This window comes from Carica papaya, chromosome 9 (assembly GCF_054855325.1).
Source record: "Carica papaya isolate Zhongbai chromosome 9, ASM5485532v1, whole genome shotgun sequence".
NCBI lineage: Eukaryota > Viridiplantae > Streptophyta > Magnoliopsida > Brassicales > Caricaceae > Carica > Carica papaya.
Window position 1 is genome coordinate 23,863,324 of NC_142317.1, and position 18,514 is coordinate 23,881,837.

The 18,514-nt window shown below is 35.6% G+C and overlaps 1 protein-coding gene across 8 annotated transcripts; it reads right to left on the reverse strand.

The window, feature by feature from the left end:
* Nucleotides 1–451: 451 nt before the first annotated feature.
* Nucleotides 452–14,116, reverse strand: LOC110816846 (D111/G-patch domain-containing protein). Of its 8 annotated transcripts, none has more exons than XM_022045179.2 (10): nucleotides 13,873–14,116; nucleotides 13,439–13,544; nucleotides 13,152–13,332; nucleotides 12,604–12,661; nucleotides 12,419–12,534; nucleotides 12,213–12,305; nucleotides 11,736–12,008; nucleotides 11,290–11,510; nucleotides 1,191–1,406; nucleotides 452–718 (listed from the first exon to the last, which is right to left on the reverse strand). In XM_022045179.2, the coding sequence occupies exons 1-10, from the start codon at nucleotides 13,965–13,967 to the stop codon at nucleotides 608–610; spliced, it is 1,470 nt and encodes a 489-aa protein (XP_021900871.2). In that variant the 5' UTR covers nucleotides 13,968–14,116; the 3' UTR covers nucleotides 452–607. The 8 variants fall into 8 exon arrangements, with proteins under 8 accessions (XP_021900871.2, XP_021900874.2, XP_021900873.2 ...); XM_022045182.2 differs by having other exon boundaries at nucleotides 11,290–11,516; nucleotides 13,152–13,323; nucleotides 13,439–13,502; nucleotides 13,873–14,112; XM_022045181.2 differs by having other exon boundaries at nucleotides 11,290–11,516; nucleotides 13,439–13,502; nucleotides 13,873–14,112.
* Between the last annotated feature and the right edge of the window lie 4,398 nt (nucleotides 14,117–18,514).

An 18,514-nucleotide genomic window follows, 5' to 3' on the forward strand; every position in this document is an offset into this window, starting at 1 on the left:
TCTCAGATTATATATATCATTACTAGAAAATGATAGTCTAAAATAATTGAAAAATTGATAGAAAAGTATTTCAAGATTACATCATAACAAAAAAAGAATAAAATACGGAAATAATAAGTTTTTCTTTCTCATTGCCCCAAACAGTATACGATTCTCCCAATTGAGCTTATTATATAAAAAATTATTGTTTTTAAGGCTACTGAGGTGCTAGTTCTTGGCATATCAGTTGAATCCCCAAGTTGGGAAATCCAATTAAATGAGATGTTTATTTCAATATACAAATCTTCATATTTAATTATTTAAATTAAATTATTAATATAGAGGTACTTCCGAGGTTTTTTTTTTAGCATTTTTTTCTTTGTTCTTTTCTTAAAAAGCTACCAAAATCGTTCAAAAACAACCTGCCAACTTAAAAGAAAAAAGAAAGAAAAGAATTAAGACGGTCTCTATATAAGCCCAAAGCACGTAAACGAATTTATTTTGAACATATTTCACTCAAAAATGAATATATCCGTTTAATTGCTTTACTACAAACGAATATATATATTCTCATTTCACAAAAAACGAGCGGTAACGCCATTGGCAGCCTACAACAATCATCGGCGCCTCATCTCTGTTTCGTTCTGCCACGAGGCCAACCCAATCCAGCATTCCCTTCGTTACCAATTGCTTGTATTGGTTCCACCAAACCTTTTGTCGTTTTACCAAGTCCCTCTCCCTGAACCCAATTTAGAATTATTGAAAAAATGAGAAGAGATCAAACATGGTTTTGTATTCATGTTGCCAGCAAGTAGTTATTCTTTTCTAAGAACATCTTGCTAAAGATTGTGGTCTAAACATTAACCAAATAAAGGTTCTGACCATTTTGACGAACCATTCCTCCAGACGCACTAGGATGATCTTTTCGTTTTGTTTTAGAAAACTTCCAAAACAAAAAAGAATTGTTTGCTAGATTTCATCTTAAATAATTGGATAGGCTTGCGACAACCCTTCAATGACTTGCTTAAGACAGATGTCAGAGCAGCATTCTTATCTTATTTAGAATATAATTATCCAGTTTTGATATCCTTTACTGAGTATAAAAAGCCTAAGTTCTTGCTTAAGACATGTGATAGCAGCATTCTTATCTTATTTAAAATATAAATATCCTTCACAGAATATATAAAGCCCCAAGTTCTGATTAGATTTACCTCCTTCCAGCCCATGCCTTTTAGAATCCTTCTTGCGTAACTACCTGCTCCAAGTGACATGTCCAAGGCTTCAGCTGCAGCCTCCTCCCTGGTAGATGCAGAAATTTGATTACCAAAATCACCAGCCACCATGCTCTTTTGCCCCGGACCTCCACCAAAGCCACCATGCAAAATTCTTCTTTCAGCTGCCCTGTCCCTATATACATGCTTTCTTTGCTGGCAACAAACAGCAGACAACTAAGGTTTTTTCCAAAGAAATACAAACAACGCATACACAGTCCAAATATACAGACAGGAGGCTGGTGGATGGTTCAATTATCTGATTTATGCAAAGTCAGATAATGGGCATAAAATGACCTAGCACTAGAGTGTGATTACAGTCAGATCTTCGAAATAAGAAAAAACAAGAGAACAATCAGAAGAATGGAAAACAAAAACCAACAAGAATCAAGTTATGGTTGGGAGACAAGTGAATCCGTAATACTTTGTTCTTACAAATTTACAAATCTTCAGGACATGTTTGAAGCTGCTGACCAAGCCACAAACTCCTAATAATGCCTAAAGGAGTGAATTATCAGAGACAAGGTGTTTGGTTCCTACTGATGAATCGCATTATGGAGCAATTCACAACAAAATCAATAGGTATGACTGAATTTTCATTTGATTTTTTTCGTTTCCCTATCTTTAAAAATTGAGAAAAAAAATTAGGGCTTGTTGAATAGAAAGAACCATGCAATCACTAGAGTAGAAACATACTCTTTGTTAACATCAAATTTTCAGATATAGACGGTCTTCATCCCCAGAGCAGAGGAGGCTCGTTGGATAGAGAGAGCCCTATGATCTCTAGAGTAGAAACATACTGTTCATTAACATCAAATTTTCAGAAATAAACGGTCTTCATCCATAGAGCAGGAGATATATACTAAGAGGAGCAGTTAATTTTGGAATTAGAATTTCAAGAATAGCCTGAACTGCCCTAATCTTGTAATAGACTTATTTCTTACTCTAATACACACTTACATACTGATTATAAAATAAACACTAATACTACCACTACTAACACACATGTATATAAGCAATTGCACAGGATTATTGATTTTATTTCTCATTTGTGTGGATAAGGAACTATTTTGTTCCTAACATCACTTTCCTCCCTGAATTGGTGCTTCTCATCAAGCGCAAAGTGAGTAAAATGGAGCTGCTTTGATCGAAAAGATCCCAATAAGCATCTACAAGAGAAAGACCCTCCCAATGTATGAGAACTTCATTCTGGCCGTTGTGGGTTCTTGGTGAAGGATGAGGGAACTCCTTGGTGAACAACAGGAAGAGTGGATGAAATACCTTGCTGTTCATGGAAAGCCTTAAGAGAAGAAATACGAAAAACTGGATGTAAGTTGGTGGAGGGTAAATCCAGCTTGTAAGCGACTTCACCAAACCCCACTATAGTACCTTGAAAGGGCCATAAAAACGAGGAGACAACATCTACACCCTCTTGTTGCCAAAAAAAATCTGTCTATACAGCTGAAGGTTCAGAAGAAGCAAGTGATCATCCTTGAAAATTACTTCTCGATAGCTACTATCATAAATGTGTTTCATCCTCTGTTGAGCCTGCAGTAACTGAGTATCCAAAGTGTGTATACCCTGTCATGGTCCTTAGTTCAGAATCAACAGTTTCCAACCTAGAAAGTCCCAACCAATAAGAGAGTAATCTTGGCAACGGTCTCCTATTCAGAACTTCAAAGGGAGTGGCCTTTAAGGGATAGAGATGACCAGTATTATAAGCATACTCAGCCCGAGAAATTCATTGAACCCACTGTGTTGGATGATCACATGTGAAACAATGGAGATATATTTCAACTTTTCGATTAACAACTTCTGCTTGGCTATCTGATTGAGGACAATAGATGAAACTAAAGGCTAGCTTAGTCCCGCAAACCGCAAAAAGTTCATCCCAAAACAGGCTAGTGAAATTAACATCTCTATCACTAACAATAGATTCCGGTAATTCATGCAATTCAAATATATGATCAAAGAAGAGCATAGCTACAATGATAGCCATATCGGGATAAGAAGTGGAATGAAATGAACATACTTGGAGAACCTATCCATCACTACAAATTTATACATTTTTGCCATTAGAAGTAGGTAGGTCTTCCATAAAGTCCAAAGAGATATCCACCTATATGTGAGACGAAATGGGTAATGGCTGCAACGATCCTGCAAGATAGAAAAGTTCTACTTTATCCATGGTTCAACCACACGAGCAAATGAAATCTTTGACTTGAGGTTTCATTCGCTTCCAAAAAAATCCATAGAAAGCCGTCTAAGTGTTTTTTGATACTCCTCATGGAACTGATTATGAACTGCACTTAAAACTAAATCACATAGAAGAAATTCCAATGGAAGAGAAACCCTATGCTTGTAGAAAATTAATCCATCTCTAACTTGCTAGTTATCATTAAATTCTCCATGCAGAATTTGCTGAACCAGGGTTTGTAGAAAGGCTGAATTCTTGACCTCTTGGCAAATCTGATCTAAGTGATCAAGAGATGGAATGGAGACAGCATGTCACACAGAAGCCGCGTCAAATTGCCTTGAAAGTGCATCCACCAGTACATTCTCTTTTCCTGTCCTGGACTCAACAACAAAATCAAATCTCAAAAGCTTACTAATCTAATGTTGCTGTAAAAACTTAAGGAATGATTGTCTAGTTAAAACTTGAGACTATAATGATCGGTTTTGATGCAGAATTGTTGTCCCCATAGATAAAGTAATCCAAGATTTAACTGCTTTGAACAGTCCTATTAGTTCGTTCTTATAAGCAGGAAGCCCTATAGATGGCAATGGGATGAAAGGTGGTTGAAAAAAGCCATAGGCTGGCCTTGTTGTTTTAACACTGCACCAACGTCGATATCAGAAGCATCAAATTCAACAAAAGTTTGTATAAAGTCTTGAAGTGCCAATACTGAAGTAGTCATCATAGCATTGTTGAGAGTGTCAAGAGTCTGTCGACTATCATCAGACCATACAAAGACATGTTTCTTCAACATATTTGTAGGAGGAGCCAAAATAACACCATAATTTTTCACAAACTTGTTGTAATACCCTATCAAACCCAAGAACCCCTCCCCAAATCCTTTATAGAAGTAGGGAGAGGCCACCTTTTAGCTTCAATTACCTCTTGATCTACTGCCCTACCTTGTTGAGAAATTATATGACAAAGGCAAGCCACCGAGACTTAGAGAAAAAGTACATTTATATTTCTTGAGGAACAACACATGCCTTTGAAGGATGTTGAGAATAAAGTGAAGGTGTTGAACATGTTCAATCCATGATTTGCTGCAAACAAGACTATCATTGAAGAAAACAAACACAAACTTTCACAGATAATGTTGAAACGTGTTATTCATCAATGATTAAAAAGTAAAAGTTGCACTAGTAGGACCAAAATGCATGATCAAAAATTCAAAATGACTATGATGAGTCCGGAATGCAGTTTTCTCGATATCATTGACGGATTTGGTGATAACCCGAGCAAAGATCCATCTAGGAAGCGAAGATCCAACTTGGAAAAGTATGAGGCACCATGCAATTCTTAACAACTCCTTAATAACAGGAATAAGAAATCTACCTTCCAATGGTGCCCAGGATGAAATTTTTTGTCGCAATAAAACATAAATTTTGGGCATGTAGGCGCTCAAATTCCTGTACTGACAGTGTCTTCACAGCCGGAGAAGGGCTCCTACTGAGGCGGCTGGCAGTCAGCTGTTGTTGTTCCGGGGCATTGGGCTGGCCAGAATTAATAGGAGCAATGTTGGGGGCTGTTTTGCACAGCAAATTAAGCTCAAATAGATTGTGCATTGCCCTGCACTCATAAGATTGTGCTAAATTCATGGCTGTGGTAAAATCTCTTAGAGTTGCAAGTCGACTTCCACCGCAATGTATTCTTTCAACCCCTAATGGAAATTTTCACTTATTCAGGAGAAAGTACACTTGCTTGAACAGAAAGTAACTCAATTTGTCGCTGATATTCAGCCATTAAACCCATCTGTTTCAATTTCCTAAGCTTCCCAATTTGTTGTTGTGAACCCAAACTGAAGATAACAAAAATATTTACAATCTGTCCAAGTCAAATACTACCTACTCTCCAATATAAGGGAACCAAAGTTGTGCTTCTCCCTCCAAGAAAAGAGACAAGCGGCACTTTTTCCCCCTTCATTGTTTGCTGATGTAAAAGGAAATGTTCACATCTTCCAACCCACGGAAGACGATCATTGGACCCGTCAAACCCTGGAAATCCAATTTCACGTATGTCAGCAGAATTGTCCAATCAACAGCCTGGTGGTGTCCAGCTCCTGCATACCGGTTTGGTGTGCACAAAGGGGCCGGACCAGAATCGCAGGTCACGCCCACGAGGTATACGCGACCGGCAAGCCTGCTGCTGCATTTATGTCAGCGTGCAAAGGGGTCGGGTGCACCCAAGAATTCCTCCCCCATGTGTCCTTGTTCTTCTGTCACCCACATCCGTCCAGATTGTGGGTGATGCTTGGCCTGCTGCTCCTTACTCCGGCTTCTTCTCAATTTTCCAGGCCAATAGTCCCTCCAACCAGCCAACCGAAATTCAAACTTCAAGTTATCTTGCTCACGCGGAAACCGGGATCAATAAATGCAATCCAAAACTCACACATACAATTTAACAAGTAAAACTTAAATCCCTAAATAGCTCTCCCTACTTAACTCACACTCAACTTGTGAATACAAACTAAGATAATAGAGAAACAAAAATAGAATTGATAAACGCCATGAGAATACCTCGATAAATAGAACCAATTCTTTACTTAACGAAATGGTCGAAGAAATATCCTAAAGAACGCTCACAATAGTTGAGAGCTAAAGCAAAAATAACTAAAATTTTGTTGAATCTGAATTGAATGAATTACAACTAATCACTTCACTTTTTTATAGGCAAAAATTAAGAAAATTACAATCGAAATTAAACTCCTAAAATATAGGATACATATCCCAAATTCTATCTAGGACTCTCAATAAAAAAATAATTAAAAGACTCATAAATTAAAATAAACTAAAACCTTTCTCTCTTAAGTTGTTGTCGACTTAATCTTGGAGAATTCTTCTTGGATTTGCACTTAGGATGCAACCAAGTCGAGGTAGAAAATAACTCATTTTCTTTGAGAAAATCAAGGACCATCGGTCATGAGGAGAAAATCAAGGAAAGATTCAATTTTCAAAGAGAAAATCTAGGAGAGAAGCGGCATTGAGGAGAACTTGTCCTTTTGAGTTTCTACTTGTTAAATTGGATGCAAACATTCATTCAAGATGAGATGAGATTTAGGAAAAAATAGTCTACTAGGATTCTTGAAAGATGGATCCCGTGTGTCCATTTTGGATATGGACTCCTTGTAACCGATTTGCATGAAGAGAAGAAGAGTGGAGGAAAAACTCTCATGGGAGAGAATTTTCGTCTCGAATGGGACTCTCCTCCATGCATGTTTAGGATCACATCATCTCCCCTTTCTTTAGAAGCATTCATCCTCGAATCAAGAATTTTCTTATGTAAAGGCTTGGGAAAATAGACCTGAAGTCCTAGAAAATAATACCACTGGATAAAGAATGATTAAGGTTAGTTAATAAACACTTGTTCTCCTCTCCTCCTGACTACACTTCAAGGGAATTCTTGATCTTCTATTGATCTTAGAATACCTCCTTAGGTGATACCGATGCGAGAATAAAATTCTGACTATTCTTGCTAAAGGAATAGTTATTCCTATAGCCATCACAAATTGCATGTTTGTCATATTGTCAGGGTCTTTCCAATAGGATGTGACTGACGTGCATGGTCACAACAATGTCACAACAGATTTCATCTGTGCATTGCCGAATAGAAAAAGACACTAGTACTTAGTCATCTTTATCTCCTTATTATTCAACTACTGTAATCTGTAAGGATTGGAATATTTCATGCAGGCCAACCCAAGTTTATTAACCAAGATAGTACTATCAATATTGGTACAACTTCCCCATCTATAATAAGATTACACACATTCCCATTTACGAGGCAACGAGTGTGAAAGATATTTTCTTTTTGGTTGCTATCTTTTTGCTTGACTTGAACATTCAGTGTTCTTCGAACAACCAAAAATTGCCTTTGAACTGGATATTCAACATCTTCCTCAACATCTTGCAATGACAACATGCTATTAACACTATCACCTTCACTAGCATTCTCAATGTCACCATTATCTTTTAGCAGCATGATTCTCTGTTTAAGACATTATGATGCAACGTATCCAGAACCTAAACACCTGAAGCATTTGATGGTGCTATGCTTCGGATTAGAAGGAGGTGTTTCAGAATTACCTTTAGTGTCGGCCAGCTTCACTTCAGCCCTCTTGCCCTCAAATCCATCATCTTTACCTAGCTATTTAGGGAGGGAATTCAAAAATTCCCACGTTGCCCCTCTATGTTTTAGCTGCTTCTCAACTTTCATGGCAATGTGCACCATGTTCTCCAACTCCATATAATATTGCAATTCCACTATGTCGATTTCTCAGTTTAGATCACTTAAGAATCGTGCCATAGTGGCTTCGGGATCTTCGTCTATGTTGGGTCTGATCAATGCCATCTCCATCTTCTTGCCTTCTATGCCAGTCAGCTTCACTTCAGCCCTCTTGCCCTCAAATCCCTCATCCTTACCTGGCCATTTAGGGAGGGAAGTTGAAAATCCCCATGCTACTCCTCTATGTTTTAACTATCTCTCAACTTTCATGGCCATGCGCATCATGTTCTTCAACTCTATGTAATGTTGCAATTTCTCAGTTTAGACCACTTAAGAACTATGCCGTAGTGGCTTCGGGATCTTCGTCTATGTTGGCCTTAACCATTGTCATCTACATTTCCTTGTGGTAATCTTCCATGGACATGGATTCCTAAGGGAAGCGTTGCAACTTTTGATGCACCTCCCTACGATAGTAAGAGGGTACAAACCTGTTTCTTATGATGGATTTCATCTCTTCTATGTTTAGATAGGTCAGCCTCCGTTGCACCTGCTGTTATTTAGCAGTCGACCTTACCATACTATGGTATAGTCGGTGAATTCTATGGCTGCTAGTTTTATCTTATTTTCTTCACAGTAATTATGAAAGTAAAAAATGAGCTCTACTTTCCGTTCTTACTCTAGGTAGGTTTCAACATTATTTCGTCCCTTGAAAGGTGAGATCTGCATTTTGATAGAGTTGATATTGCTATCCCTTCTGTTCTCCCTCCGATAATATCGTCATCATCTCTATCATTCTCATCACAGAATTTGGTGTCATCCTGTGGGAGTAGGCACTTTCCCCTAGGCAGACTATTATTTCAATCGCCAGACTGAATCATGTAAACATGGTGTCTAAATGCTCCCTCAAGTCGGCTAGACCCTTATTTTCACTTGGTTGAGACATTGTGAAATCCCTGCAAAAAGAAATGTTAGTAAAAAATAACATTCCCTCACAGTCCTCTCGTGTTTCACTCACCTCTTAATCTTCTTCCCTTAAGTTAAGTATTGGAATTGACTTCTCTTGAATCAAGGTACTCAAGCTTATCTTAAGACATTTCAAAGGACCCTAAGAAAGAAAACTGCAACACAACTTCTAGAAGCACAGTGTTAACACACGGATGAAGATGATGTGTGTTGTTTATGTGTGAGGCTAAGTAACTAGGATGCGATTAGTTACATAATGAAGTAATGGAACAAAAACGTAATGAAAAAAAAAAAGTTAGAGTGTAAGAAAAACAATATGAATATGATTTTTTTTTGCTTTTATTTTTGTTTTTACGATAAGTATTAATGGATACAAAAATATATAAAAAGATAACTGATGAAACAAGAATAACAAACATGCAAGGATAGATTATGCAAGATAGGTTGTGGGGCATGGTGTATAAATGTTTGGGGATTAGCCAGGCAATTTCAGGCTCAATTAAGGAAGAGATTTTGGTGTGGGAGTTTTTGAAAGATCGTTGTATTTTCACCAATATGATCCCTTTCACTCTCATGGTGTATAAATGTTTGGGGATTAGCGGGGCAATTTCGGGCTCAATTAAGCAAGAGATTTTGGTGTGGGAGTTTTTGAAATACTATGGTATTTTCACCGATATGATCCCTTTCACTCTCATGTAGTTAGTGAGAAAAGTTAGAAATAGAAGAGCATTTGAGGGTTTAGATGATGTATTGAAAAATAAATGACTTAACACCCTGAATTATTTGCTCTCAAGTCATCCTCCGATGTTTTTTGAGACTCTCAAAATGATATTTTCTATGGAGGACTAAACTGTAAATAATTGCACGTGTTTTGCACCTCTTAGTGCTCATAGCAATACATATTACACTTTTTATTTTTTTAGAAAGAGATTATGCAAGATAGTAAGATCTCCCTAGCGTTTAAACTCTGATATCAAATGATACGGAACCCGAGATCAACAAATACAATTCAAACTCACACATACAATTTAGCATGCAAAACTTAAGTTTCTAAATAAATTCTCCATATTTAACCCACATTCGACCTGTGAATGCTAACTTAGGTAATAGGAAAATAAAAATAAGGATTGATAAACACCATAAAAATACATCGACAAGTAGAACTAATTCTTCACTCAACGGGATAGTCAAAGAAACCTCCCAAAGAGTTCACAACAGCTGAGAGCTAAAGAAAAAATAACTAAAATTTTATTGAATCTGAATTGAATAAATTACAACTGATGACTCGACCTTTTTAAAAGAAAAATTTAAGAGAATTACAATTGAAAACAAACTTCTAAAATTTAGGATACATATCTTAAATTTCATCTATGACTCTTAATAAAAAAAAATAATTAAAAGACTCATAAATTAAAATAAACTAAAATCCTTCTCTCTTGAGTTGTGGTCGACTTAATTTTGGAAATGCTCCTTGGATTTGGATTCTATTATTTTACGGATTTTTCGTGTTGAAGGTGATTTAGAATGCAAACAAGTTGATGTAGAAAAGAAACCTTTTTTTTTTTTTTTTTGAGAAAATCAATGACAATTAGCCATAAGGAGAAAATCAAGGACAGAATCGGTTTTCAAGGAGAAAAAATCTAGGAGAGAAGCACATTTAGGGGAACTTGTCCTTTTGAGTTTCATTTGTTGAATTAGATGCAAACACTCATTCAAGATGAGATTATCGAAGAGATAGGCCAAGTAGGATTCTTGAAAGATGGATCCCATGAGTCCTACTGATTTGCATGAAGAGAAGACGAGTGGAAGAAAAACTCTCATGGGAGAGAATTTCCCTCTTGGATGAGACCCTCCTCCATACATGTCTAGGATCACATCACTTGCTCTCGATCCTCTTGATAAGTTTTGCGAGAATTTTTCAAACATAAATTGTAGATCACCCATACGATTAGCTCTGATATCATTTTGTTATGGTCCCTCCTAATAGATCGCGTTATGGGGTGATTCACAACAAAATTAGTAGGTACAGCCATACTTTTCTTTGATTTTCTATTTTTCCCATCTTTAGAAATTAAGAAAAATAATTAAGACTTGTTGGATAACGAGAACCATACGATCTCTAAGTAGAAATGTACTCTTCATTAACATCAAATTTGCAGACATAAACTGTTTAGATCCCCATCACAGAGGACATATACAAAGAGGACCAGTTAATTCTGAACTTAGAATTTTCAGAATTAACTAAACTGCCCTTTACTTATTATAGACTCATTTCTTACCCTAACACACAGTTAACGCTTATTTTAACACACTTACATAGTAATTACACAATAAATATTATTACTAGCACTACCAACACAAATATTTATAAGCAATTACACAGGATTATTGATTTTATTTCTCCTTTGGAAAACTTGCAGATAAGGAACTATATTGTTCCTAACACAAGGCCTTCAGTAGTTTTATACAGATCGAGCCCTGTTCAGAATCTCTTCATTGCAACTACAATTTCATATCCACTATATGCATCTACTCGATAAATCTTAAGCACTGATGACTATGGCATAAAACCTTACAGAAATAAGATTGAAACAAAAGCATCAGGTTAGTTCATATTACCTTTTCAGGTACATAAACTTGATCAGATAATTTATCCAAATCATCATAGCCAGCATCTTTGTTTTCTTTCGCTAATTTTCCTTTTTCATCAGATTTAGATGTGGTGGAACTTTCCCATTCAACAGATAACTCAGGAAAACCCCAATCTTTAGTCGGGTTGGAGGAATTGTAAGTTGACAATGATTCCAAGTGTCTCACACTGGGAGTCCGCAACTTATACACTACCCCTAAGGCAAAAGATTAAAAACCTAAGCAGTCATGAATTTAATTTTATTAACAGTAAAGATGAAGAGAAAACAAAAAAACCAAGCCATTTAGGCATTCTAAACTGCTTCTTTCCTATCTTCATGAACAGCAAAATAAAGCATGAAAGTTAACAAAGAACAGCTTTGTCCAGACAGCAGAGAAAGTGCAATAATGGTTTATTAATTAAGGAAAATGCAAACCTGTTGTAACTCGCACCAGATCTAGGTGGACTTCACATATTGGGGCAGTTTTTAGAAGGCGACCACCAGAAGGCACAGAGGGATGAAGCTTAGTAGATCGTTTCATCAGTCGCCCAACTAGCCTAGTTACCTGTTGCTTTCTACCATTTCCAGTCCCTATGACCATTTCCCAGTCCCATAAATCTACAACTGGAAATCCAGGCATTGGCTCCTCTGTAGATCGAATCACTTGACCATACTGTGCTTGCCAGCTTTCTTCTTCCACTGACAAACCTGCAACAGTTATATACGAATAAACAACGTGAGCAGGCACCCTATCATAGGGTTACTTGACTTAAAAAGAACAGTTTAAGCGGTTAAGATTTTCTAGACTCCTAGTACAGGTTAGGATATTTACAAAAATGGTCAACACGAGAATTAATATACAAGCACAGGGTCAAGCAAAAGTCACAGCTTACTAAAGATAGGGATTAAAACCTTTATCTAATACTCTTCCACTCAAATCAGTCAAATCATGATCATCATCTGGGATCCATTCACCTTCTTCTAGCTCCTGAGTGTCATTCTCCCCTGATCCACAACAAAACAAATAATTTAGCTTCTATTCTATGCATAACGAGCCTTTACCAAATGTTGAAAGAACATTCATATAAACTTGTACTGAAATTTGGACAAAAGATTACCTGATAACTTGAAGTTATCCTCATCAGCTATGCCTGAATGCATCATTGGCTCTGCAGCAGTATTTGCCAATACATTGTAGCCAGACAAATAAAGATTGATGAGTGTATCTTCCAACCTGGACGAGAAGAAAATTATTCAAGAAGATATAGTTAAAACAAATGATATCTCTTGATAAGCAGCATACCATTCTGATGGTGGTGGAGGATTTTCAGTTGGTTGACTGGTGGAGTATTCTGTTGGTCCTGTTGATGCAAAATTTAGAAGGTTCAGTTAATAAACCAAATTGATTTCAGTAAAGGAATCTACTGCTCATCACTTGTTACTTAATCAGCAAACAACAGTTAGAAGAGTTCTGCATGTGAACAAAAAAGTCAGAATTAGACCTATCAATCACATCCCAAAGCATGGAAGTATATTTGAAGTAACATATAGAACATGAAATGACCTGTAAACATGCAAAATTCTTAGGAGGATGAGACCATCTAGTACTTTATGTCATAAATTAACAACTGTAACCTATTAACCTTTCACCTCAACCACAAACTCGTTGAAACAAAACATCTTCTAGCTGCTATGAATTGAAAATGACACGATCATAATTTAGTCAAGCCCTACAACTTGTATATGAAGAAGGTGCTTATGGAGGACCAAGAAAATAACATTATGTTACAGAAACAACCTGCTGCACTGAGCTACTAAATATCCAAAACATTAACCGACAACATGACTAACCTGCAGAGTGTTCATCACAAACAGTTTTTATGCGTTTGGAAGCTTCAGATTCATCTCCCTGAAATGTAAAGTCATTGTCATTTGGGTTATAAGGTATATCCTTATTTGCATCCTCTTGAGCAGAATCATGCCAGACAGTTTCTTCACATGGATACATTTGACATTCCTCAACCTGAAACAACTTGAGAACAAAATTTGCTAGCTTTAACAACGCGTCCAAGAAAAAAACCTCAGCAGAAACACAGACCAGCAGCCAAAAAAACCCGATAACAAAACCCAAACTCTACCTTGGAGGAATCCAGAAGCACATATTTCCCATTTTCAAACTTGTAATAAAGACCATCTCTGCTACTATAATACAAACCAGAATTCGGATCATGATAAAACCCAGTACTGCAGCAAACAACAAATTCGACGTTGAATTTTCTTTCCAATTTTCCCCTTTAAACTAAGTAACAGAATATATTAAGCTTGATTACCGAAATCTTATTTCACTTTCAATAACTTAACAATCGTTAACATGATATTCCCCTCCGGAACTAAACGAAATCAATGGAATCAAATTTTGTGGTCGAAAGAAATTCCAGTGATAATATAAACCCTCCAATGGAAAGTTAGAAGATCGAATTTAACAAAACACCAAAAACATTCCAATTTAAATAAATTTTAAATAAGCAGAACTAAAGATGAGAAACGAAGAGTACAAGAAAGAATGAAAAACCTGGCATGGAAATAGAGCTGAGTGGTATCATCCCAGACGAAGGAGCAATCTTCGCTCTTCAGATTCTCAGACTCCTGTTCCTTGCTTCCTGCCATTTACGAGTTCCTTTTACGTGTGTGTGCGTATACACGTCTCCACGTGTATATATATATATATATGTATCTGTTGTCTATTGGCGCCGACGATTCGGCGTAAACATGAAAGACGGAAGATTCTGTACTGGGGAAGGAGAAGAGCGTGCCTCTCACGTGCGCTTCTTGTGAGTAGGCCCATAGAGTCTTCAACTTTAGATCCGTTGATTAGGTTTTCAGTCCAAATTGATTTTCACAAAAAATAAAAACAAAAATCAAATTTGAATTGTAAAATAAAATCACATTTGAACTAAATATTTTTTAATACTTAATCATTATTTCAAGCTTAGAAAATACACTTTTTATTTTTTCTTTTTAACTTATTACCTCTCACTTTAACTATTTTTTAAAAAAACTTATCATTAATGTAATCTTCTACTTTATTTTTTTAATGAATATATTTTTTTGACTGAAAATATTATAGACTTTTTTTAGACAAAAAAAAGTACAATTTTAAAATACCGATGTTTATTCTCTTCCAAATTTAATTTTAATTCAATTCTTCTACATTTTTTTATTAAAGGAGAACTGAAATGTTTATTTACTGATTTAAAAAAATAAATTTAAAAGAATTTATAATTCTCCTTATATATATTATGTAATTTTGAAAATGGTATTTGACTTAACTTATTTTTTAATTAAAAAAAAAAGAACTAATGGAATATAACATTGTGCTAAATTTTTTATGCATGTAATAAACAATAAGACCTTATAAAAATTAAAGAGCTTACAAGGTTTTACAAAAAGAAAATTGTTAGACCCAAACTTTTTTTTTTGAAAACTAAAAGAAGATTGTTATTTACCAATCAAAAAACCAAAGTACCTCATTAACTTAAAATTTTGACCTTTTATCTCATAGAATGAATTTCCTTTTTATGTCTTTTCTTATATTGTTGTTGTCTTTCCATTGTGCATTCAACATATGTGTCTAAAAGCAAAACCTAAAAAACTATCTTTTATGTGTTTGGAGAAATTTTATGCTTATATGTTAAGATTTTGACCCATAATTTTTGAAAATTATTTTAATGTATTGAGCCGAAATATTGTTCTAGTTATCTCTAATAATTTATTACCTAACGATTAAGTTCAAAGATGATTTTTAACAATCTTCTACACGAATTTACATATATGAAACGTTTTAGGAAACTTATGATCTCAATGATCTTCTCCAAACAAAAAGTTTCTTGATCACAGAAATTACAAGTCATATTTTTGTTCATTAAGGGTTGTCCATGTGTTATTTTAATATTATTAAAATAATTATGGTTTTTAATTGGTCTTGATGGTTGAGATTGACATGATGTTTATAAAGTTTTTCTTGAATAGTTACTTCACGTTTTATTTTAGAATTTATTCATTTGTTTATCTTCTCACTTAAATGTTATTTAAATGTTGTTTTAGTTACATCCATTTATTTTTTACTCAAATTAGTGTCATATGTTGCATTATAATGAATTTGTAAATGCTATAATCCTATAGTGTTCTCTTTTTTTTTTCCTTGGTCTTATTTAAATCTTTTTTCTATCATCCTAGTTATTATCTTAAGGTTTTTCTATTATACTCTTCATTTTATTTACTTTTAAGCAGTAGTAGTGGGAAGAACTTCTACGTTTAGGACTTTTCAAAAGGGTCGGGAGGTTAAAAATATTGATGCTACCTAAATCTTCTGCATTTTAATGATGCTCCTTAAAGACTATCCTTTATAACTAATTAAGGTGAGAGAGAAAACCTAACACATGTTATGAAGAATTTGTCATGTTCAACAAGGTTTTTCAAGTGTAAGTTGTACTTATCTTAGTTATTTTTGGTCTTATAGACCTAAATGCTATTCAACTCTTGCTTTTACGATTCTCTCTCACTAAGGTACTCTTTTTGTAAAGGTTCAGAACTTAAATGGAAATAAAGTCTTAAACTAAATGCGGATGCAAAGTAATAGAGTTAGAGTTTACATTCCTTACACAATACTTTAGAATGTCCAATAGGGCTACATGAATATCTATTCTAAAAGAATAAACGAAAATCAAAGAAATAAACAAAAGACAAGTAACTAAGCAAACCTAAGACGACTTTTATTAGCTTTTGAAGGGAGTCCGGGTAGTGAACTATTCACAACCCCCTTGTTGATTGGGATTTGAATCTTGATCATTTTGATCTGAAATAATTAATGAAAGGGTGAACTACACTAACCCAGTAAAAATATCACACTAGTCACATATATGAAAAATTGAAGATTGATAGAAATTAAGAAAACAACCAATGGAGCCCTTAATTTAATATAAACTCATTTACTATAAAGAAAGCCATTTATTTCATATTTGTGTAATAAGTCTCTCCCAACAATAACTTATGAGAACTTATATTCATGAACTATTATTTATCACATATAAGATAACTAGAAATAATCATTTTATATTTTTATTCATTTACTATACCCCTGGGTCCATAAAAATGTCCTCATACTCGTGAACCCAATATATAATTAAACAATTAATCAGCCGTCCTCATACTCCATCCAGTAATGGGCGTCAAATATTCCACCACCTTAATACCCCGTCCGGTATGAAGGTAAACCATATATCTCAAACCTTACTAGAAAAGAACTTTCTAGCCCCGTTCGACTGAGATAATGTTCACGGTAGGGTTCCCTATGTACCGGGCCTATCCGCCCTTTCTCGGATACTTAGTAAGTCTTTTCCATATAGATTTTCATCAGTATAACAATCAACCACACAATAACCATATCTCATTTTATACTAACAGTTCACTTATACAACAATATAGTTTAACACAGCTAAATAACCAATGACCGAAATACCGACACGCAATACAAGGGAAAAAAATAACAAAATAACCAAAAAGACCCTAAAAATCATCAATTGAGTTACGCACAATATAATAGTAAACAAATACAAGTAATACAAAAAAATAAACAGGAAATTAAAATGATTGTGAACTAACTAGTTCTGACTCCAGCTCCACTAATGACTTGTAATTATTTTTAGCATTCTCTAATTTTTCATAAAAATACACAATTATTAATTATTAAGCTTCAATTTGCCGTAACGGAGAAAAAGGTGAGGGATCCTTACCCGAATTGGTATCTGAAACACCGAATTTTTTACTGCAGCTACTGGCGGTCCTCAGTTTTTTTGAATTTTTCTACAGAGATTAAAACATACTTCACGTACCTAAAAATATCCTAAAAAACTCAAAATTGGTGTTAAAAATCTTTTTCGACCAATTTCGAAATTCTGGCACGACGATACCGTTGTGCTCTAATGACGGCACCACTATTTACGGGCTGGCCGTTTTTTGTCAGTTTTGGCCAGTTTTGCAGCCTTTATAGATATCTCTGTGAAAAAACATGTTAGGAGATCTCAGTTGTCCGAAAAAATCAGAAAACAGAAACCTATCGATGGTGGAGTTTTCTGCGTACGGCGGCTCTGCCGGCTCATTTTTTCGGCTGGAATTTTTTCTTCGGTCAACTTGTAGAAAACAGAACGATGAATACAACGATGAAAAAATCGCACGAAACGGGAAATGACAAGGGGCCCATCGGAGGAGGTTGCAAGTTTTGCCTGCGGCAGTGCCGTTGGGCTTTGCCCGTAGTTTCTGGCTTACCTGCCATATATTTTGCTCTGATATGGCCACAAGGGTGCTCGGAATCAAATTTTGAGCAGGTAGGAGAATTTTTACCTTTTTTGAAGGTCAGAGATGGCTCTGGTGCGGCGGCAGTCGGCGGTCGGCTCCATTATCCAACGACTGGTCCTTCTTCTCTGGTGGGAGGCTGGGGGCTAGAGTTTGGGTTCAGTGTGATGTAAAATATTTATACCCATCTCGCCTTAATCTAGGCTGTTCATTGCATTTGATCTCAACTGTTCGATTGCGCCTAAGGAGGAAACGAATTTAGACCGTTCATCGTATTTAATTTCAACCGTCCGATTGCATTCAAGGAAAAAATAAATCTACACCGTTTATCGCGATTTAATCTCGATCATCCGATCGTGTTTAAAGAGAGAACAAATTTTGACCGTCCATGCGCGCGAGATCAATCCTAGGTTGTTCGATCGGGGGCATGCAGATTATCCGCGTGGCACCGATGTCAGCGTGCCTTGCCACACAACGTGCTCCAGTTCGTCAGGGTTGTTGACTGGGCGGTCCTACGTGGTAAATTTTTTTTTATTTGTACTCTGACCCCCAATTTCTGATTTTTCTTTCAAAAACAACCCCCCGAATCCAAATTTTCATTCCTTTTTCCTAAAATTATTTTCAATTTCAGCCATAACCTATTTTTTTCATAAATTTAATAAAAATTAAAATAAATTTTTATATTTTAAAAATATTAAAATTAATCCCATGCCAAATTCTGGGCCCAGGTATTACAACTTTCCTCCCCTTAAATTAAATTTGGTCCCTCAAATTTGTCTCTCTCTCACTCAATCAAACAGTTGGGGATACTGGGCTCTGATGTTTGATTCTAACTCCCATGTAGCCTTTTTGTGTGTCTGATT